Source organism: Nestor notabilis, unplaced genomic scaffold (genome assembly GCF_000696875.1).
Source record: "Nestor notabilis isolate BGI_N333 unplaced genomic scaffold, ASM69687v1 scaffold14739, whole genome shotgun sequence".
Classification (NCBI taxonomy): Eukaryota; Metazoa; Chordata; class Aves; order Psittaciformes; family Psittacidae; genus Nestor; species Nestor notabilis.
The window spans coordinates 1-6,592 of NW_009943359.1; the positions used below are offsets into that span (position 1 = coordinate 1).

At 40.0% G+C, this 6,592-nt stretch overlaps 1 protein-coding gene across 1 annotated transcript in view; it reads right to left on the bottom strand.

Moving 5' to 3' along the window:
* Positions 1–984: 984 nt before the first annotated feature.
* Positions 985–6,592, bottom strand: part of POLE2 (polymerase (DNA directed), epsilon 2, accessory subunit) — a 17,103-nt gene continuing 11,495 nt past the window's right edge. Inside the window, exons 10-17 of the mRNA XM_010021886.1 lie at positions 6,184–6,273; positions 5,945–5,999; positions 4,676–4,732; positions 4,517–4,594; positions 4,013–4,121; positions 2,025–2,201; positions 1,837–1,904; positions 985–1,003 (exon numbers count right to left, since the gene is read on the bottom strand). Of these exons, the coding sequence (XP_010020188.1) occupies positions 985–1,003; positions 1,837–1,904; positions 2,025–2,201; positions 4,013–4,121; positions 4,517–4,594; positions 4,676–4,732; positions 5,945–5,999; positions 6,184–6,273 (653 nt within the window). The remainder of the gene's footprint in view (positions 1,004–1,836; positions 1,905–2,024; positions 2,202–4,012; positions 4,122–4,516; positions 4,595–4,675; positions 4,733–5,944; positions 6,000–6,183; positions 6,274–6,592) is intronic.

Consider the following 6,592-nt stretch of genomic DNA (forward strand, 5'->3'; position numbering starts at 1 on the left):
CGTTGCTATGGTGATTGTAAACAAGATGGCGCCTACGGACCCTGCCGGCCAGTTTCTATAGCGACAACATGGGCTCTCCCCCAGTGGTCTTCCTCAAGAATTGATTCCTCTCCCCACCCCAGAGCCCTCCATCCCAGCCTCGCTGAGCCTTTCCTCTCAATGGCTTCTTGGTGGTTCTCAGCCCTCACCCCTGTCTTCCACAAGGGTGGCTCTCGCCCATTGCCTCCTCATCCCTCTGCAAGACTCCTGCTCTTCCCCCATCTCTGAGCTGGCACTGCTTTCCCCTCCTGGCCAATGGTCAGCACGTGTGCATCAGAAGTGCCAGTGCAGCCTCTCCTGGGGTTTGGTTTAGATCTGCGGCAGTTCAGCTCCCACTTCTTGGACCTGGCTTCCATCCACGCCCTGCTGGCCCGCTCCAAAGCCCAGCCCCACTGTCTTCTCTTGTTCTTGCCCCTAGAGCCATGCTCATGTCAATGCCAGCCCAAAGCAAAGGGGTCTGTGAAACAAAACATCTGGTGCTAAGGGTCCACCAGGTCTTCTGCACCTGGTCTGGGCACTTTGGGGTAGCACCAGTCTGCTCTCCTTGTCTTCTCTAGACCTTTCCTGTCCAAAGAAAAATCCTAGTTCACAGTTCAGAATCTCCTGTAGATAACTAGCTCACAGTTCAACCCAGCATGGTGGAAGACAAAGTTCTCCCTATCTTTAACTCCTTTTTTAAAAAGGAAAAATCCTGTTTGATATACATGCATGTGGTTCCTCCAGTTGCCTTCTTTTATTATGCTTTGCTAATTAATCTTCACTGTGGGTCTACATCTAAACCAGCGCCAGTATCTTTTCCTGTAAGTCTGTGTACAAACTACACCATTTTTGACCTTGACATTTATTAAGAACAGTCTGTAACACATCATAAAATGAATCCACCTGAAACGAGTGCTACTCTTGGCTTTACAAACACTTGCTCCTTTTTTGCAGTCTCATAGAAATTCAGAGACCCTGAAGTTTGCTGAAAATAGAAAACAAAAACAGAATTTAGGGTGGTTTTTTTTTTTAAAAGATAATTCACAATACTATCCTATTTTTTGATCTGTGAAAGACTTGATAATGTTTTAAATTATTTAAAGACCAAAAGCATTTGACAATATGGTATCTTCTATATTTTCTATATTCAGGTAAAGGTTACGTGAAGTCCCTTGGGCGGGTTAAGGGTGTTACACGCTCCTGTTTGACAAGGACACAGTTTCTGCGACAAGGCATGAAACAATCAGACAAGGTAAGTTTGAATTTTTCCCACTGGGTTGTACCATAATTATTTCAAACAGGCAAATTTTCATCACAGTTTTAAGCCCTCTGATACTTTTTAATAATATCTGGTGTTGCAGCTGGCCTTTTTTTCCAGTCATTGGAAAACCACAGTTGGAATGAATAAGTGCATAAAAAGTATGAAAGCAAAGCACAAAAAGTGGCTTGTGGGCTTGATGATGGTCACAAAATAAACCAAGAATTGTTCCTGAGTGTAATTAACTTATGTAACAAGCATCATCTCCATAAGTGAATGTGCTTCCCAATGGGGACTCAGTTACTGAAAGTTACATAGTACAGTCTATCTTTCCTTTTACTTTTGGATCACACTTATCGTCATTGTTATTTGACTGCATTTCCTAAATTTATTATTTAAGTTCTAGGCATTTGTACTTCTTACACTAAGTATGAAGCATAAGTCTACATTAAATTGCTAGAACATTCACTCTGTTTATACAGTTGACTTTCTGTGTTCCTCCTGATAAAAAGTCAGCAAATAAGATACTTGCTTTTAAATGGGAAAATGAACATATTTACCTGTCTTCAACTGTCTTGTTGGATGGGTAGAATACCTTGAATGAAAATCCACTTCTTGGAAATGAACCCTGTAAAGAAAAATGTATATACCACACTTGTGTAAGTAAAGTACTGTACAATGAGTAAGAGACACACTGAAATGTGACTGCACCCCCTTCTTATTTTGGTAAAGCATAAGGAAATCTTACAGGATTTATGCAAAGACAGTCAGTGTTGGTGACAGTGAAGGGGTCGTATTTATCTGCAATGACGAGCATGTCTGGCACAGGATATACCCTCAGGGAGTAGTCATAGGCCCAGTACACTGGGCTCACGTACAGTGGAAGTGGCGTCAGATGTCCCTGTGATAATATAGTCTTTACAAACTGCAAGATAAACAGAAATAGTTAGTTTGAGCCATTTTCTACAAGTCAAATTCATTCCTGCAGATGCTGATTCCCTGTTAATAAAGAAACTTTGAACCTGGAAATGGGGCTTTTTTGTGTCTCTCTCACTCCCTCTGATTATAAATGATTTCTGGCGTAAAGCAGCAGCTGCTGTTTTGTTTGTTATGTTTTGGGGTTTTTTTTAAATACACGAAGTCCTTTTCTAAAGTGTAGCAACCAATATTTGAAGATGTCAAAGTTATGTCATTGATCAGACTCTCCAACAGAGAGAATTTGCTGACCTGTTCCTCCAGCCCAGGTAGTACCAACATTGCCATAACTTTTGTGTTACCTTTTTTTGGAGGGGGGTGGGTTACTTGGTTGGTTTGTTTCTCGTGGCTTTCCTCACAGTACTGTTAACCACAAGACCCACACTTAGACCACATTTTTCTCCCTGAACTTCAGGAAATCATTTGATTCCCAAATCATGTTGATTCCTTTGTCTGTTCTGGCAGTTGCCCAGCTCCAGACACTATCTGCCCCATGAAATTCCCTTTTTCATCTGGCAAATTCTAGCCAGGGTATTTTGCTTCCTGAAACTCTCCTCAAGCCCCTTGAAAGTTTTTATTATTATCTCTAACTAATCATGTAGCTACCCTTAAGCTCCATTTTCCCCAAAGGGCCAAAATCACTACAATAACTTGGCGGAAGGGTCTGCTGCTGAAAGAAAATGATGTACCAAGCACAGGTCCAGTTATTCCATTTAATACTATACAAGGTCTAAAGACACTAATATCTCAATCTAAAGGTAGTAACAAAATTTCCTTCTTCCATTCACCTTTTTACACTTATGGCTGCAACTAAAGAAACAAGTGTCAATCAGAAAAAGGCGGAGAAAAACTGAAGCATGGAAAAGCCACCCAATACCCTTATCTGCACAAAGTGTTGCAATACACAACTCTACATTTCCTTCAAGATTCCTTCCTTTCCAACCATGGGAAAGCCATGTGTGAGTACAGGCAAGTGACAGCTTGCAGCATACACATACATGGATGCAAACTTGCACACCAAAACCAAGGTACTTCATTGCCCACAGTGCATTCTCATGTGTTCACAAAGAAACAGCACTGTCATGATGAAGGAAGAAAGGGCTAAAAGAAGTTTCTGAGTGAAATAAACAGAAGTATCCATATAAAATAAATGGAAACAGACTCCACCCATCACTGCAATGAGCCAGTACTGGCTGGATCTTTCTCATTCAATCATACCAGGCGGTCCCATCAACTCCTGCTGTGCATTCATTAACTAGAATTTAACTCAGCGTGCTGTGGCGATGTATCAAAAGCAGGATTAAGACTTCAAGTAAGAAGGCAAACAAAGCAGATGACCTTTTGGAAAAGTAACATGCTGCTTAACTGCAAATGTCACTGTATAATATAATACGTCACTTCTTTTTTCTTTTTTTTTAAAGTATTAAACTTTGCCTTTAGGAATAAATGTATCTTGGTATGACATTCCTTGCTGGTGCACATACACAAGCTGTCAGCTGCTATAACATTCTGCATTCAAGGGCACTTGCAGCGGGACAGTCAGAATGACTCAATGCCGTTATTGGTATCATGGTTTCAGTTATTTTACGGTCAAGATGGAAAGGAAGATAATAGTACTAAATGCGCAATCCTTTTTACAATCCCTCTTGGTTACCCTGGCAATGTGTAGTAAGTGCAGATCAGAGCACCCTAAATGCTGACCTGATCAAAACGAAAAGTCAAGAAGTTCTTAGCAAGAAGGGCTGAACACAACAAACTCACATGGTTAGGAATGTCCATGTTGCTGCTGGGGAAGCGGACACAGTTTCTGCACATTTTGTTTACCAAATCTTCACGGAAGATTATTATTTCCTGGGTGCAATACTGAATCCTAAGTGGAAAACATCAATGAAATTAAATGAATTAAGATGAAACTAAAAGATAGGGACCTGCATAATGAAGTTGATCTGCCTCTAATAGAGTAAAATAAAAAAGCACATTTGAATTAAAATACTACTTTTCCATCTTCCCTTCAAAAAACATGATACTTTTGAGCAGGACTTCTATACTTGCTATCACACTTTTAGCACTACTTCCTTTCATCATTAATTGATTTATATATTAATGTATTTAAAACTAGTTACAATTAATGCAAGCGATGAATTCTGTTCATTTGAAAAAATTAAATGTTTCCAAAATTTGTAATTTTTTAAAAGTACATATGCACATAAATTAGTCGGTAAAAAAACAACCAACATGAAAAACAGCAGTAAGTTGCACTGTTACCTGCAAGGATTTGTGGTGAAGACTGAAAATGGCACCAGCTGTCTGAATTCCTGAGTAATATTTTCAGCCAGGGGAGGTCTAAAATAAATAGAAACAGATGTATCAACAAAGACTCTTACTTTCTTTATCTCAAAATTCGAGAAAGTAAAGCAAACTGACCTTGGTAAAACAGAACCAGGACCAGGGTCTTCAGGGCCAGGAACAAACACAAATCGACTACTGCAAAAAGTTTAATAAATAACTTTTATACAAAATGATCCTAGAAGTACCTAAACACTAGTTACATACTACCATTTCTCCACAGATGCATGCAAATAACTTATTCTGGGGTAGAGATGACAACTCTTCCTTGCCTTAAGAACCACATAAATCACACCAAGGCGTAAGATACATACCCACTCCTCACTAAAGTGGAAGAAACCTTAAAAACTGTTCACTGTGCAAGGGGGACTGACTGTGGGAAGGGAGACAGACAAGGTTGTGGCAGCCTGGCTCAGAACTTGGTGGTAATGGGCTCCACTATCCCATACAAGGAGCCCAGATAATCCAGCAGTGGCACACCACAAGAGCCCCACCAGGACACAGGATGGACAGGATCAGTACAGGAGATACTCTTCCTTACTCCTCACGTGAGCTCATGGGCCGTGGGCTATGGCCATTCCTGCCTTTGGATCTCATTCTAGGAATTAGGTCTACTTACAGGCTACCGTTACGAATTCAAAGATCAGAAGCCACAAAGGATAAGCCTGGCTGCCTTCCTATTTTACTTTTCTTTGTATATTGAAATCTCTGTAGAAGGGATTTTGTTCTTCAGGCCTGAAATGGGGCTCCCATAGAACGGGGACACAAGAAGTGATAAATGTAAGATTCCTTTGCAGGACTGTGTTACTTTGGTTAGCTCTTAAACTAGCAGCCATGGAGAACCATGTATGCAAGAATGAAAAAGATAGAAATGAGATGTCTCTGTGCAGACAGCAATCAAGTGTTTCAGATGACATTTTCTGTGGCTGGTGCAGAAAGCCTGTAGGTGCTCATAGCAGCATCAAAAAAAGCAGCACTTTATAAAGCAGCACTGTTCAGGCAAAATCCTGTTGATTTCCAGAGAATTCCAGGGAAAAGGGCTCACACAAATAGCACTTTTGGGGAATCAGAGGCCATGCTTAATTCACATGGAACATGTTCCAGGAAGAGGCAGTTTACCTTCGCTCACTCAATAGCAGCTTCCACGACCAAACTATTTTAGATAAAATCAAAACCTTACACTGCTCCCAAAACAAACTTAGAGTCCTGTTACAAGACCAGCTTGCTATCTGATCATAGCTGGCTCACAATAATGAGAAAACATAGTATGTGTAGTTTCTTAAAGTAATTAAAGCAAACGCTCACAAAATAAACAAATCTCCCTCTTCATTGCACTTTGCTGTGTACCTTTTATGAATGCTGGGATATTCACAAATAATATCTGCAAGAGCCTTCAAAGAACCTAGAGTCAGGAAAAAAAGCCATCTGGTTAGACAATGAACATACGTTAAATGAATCACCCCCAAACTTCAGTACATTAAAATATGTGTCACTTAGAAAACAAGCATTTCTTCTCTGCTCTCTTGTTTTGTCATCATTATTTTAATTTAAGGTACACATCTCACTGTTCACAAAGACTTCCCTACCTTTCAGTGACCGAATTTGATTTTTTCCATATGGTGCAGACGAAAAATTCCCACAAAAGAAAAAGCAGGTTGGAGGTGCAGCTGAATAACCTGGGAAAAAGATAATATCTGTGAGTATATCCATTCCCTTCATTATCTTTCAGCATTCAGCCTCCAGAAAGGCAGAAACTGAAACAGCACTTCAAGTTCTGCTGCTATTAATATACCTGAACTATTTTCTTGATACAGGCTTTTGTTAGCTTAAAAAGGGTGATTGCAACATACAAATGTCATTAAAGAGAGCCCTCTGTTATTTACAGGCCCAGTTTCAACAATATTCATTGTGCGTATCAAACTAACTACTGACCCAGTCATTATAATTGTACTTTGTGCAACTATATAAATAATGCACTTTAAAAACACACTCTTT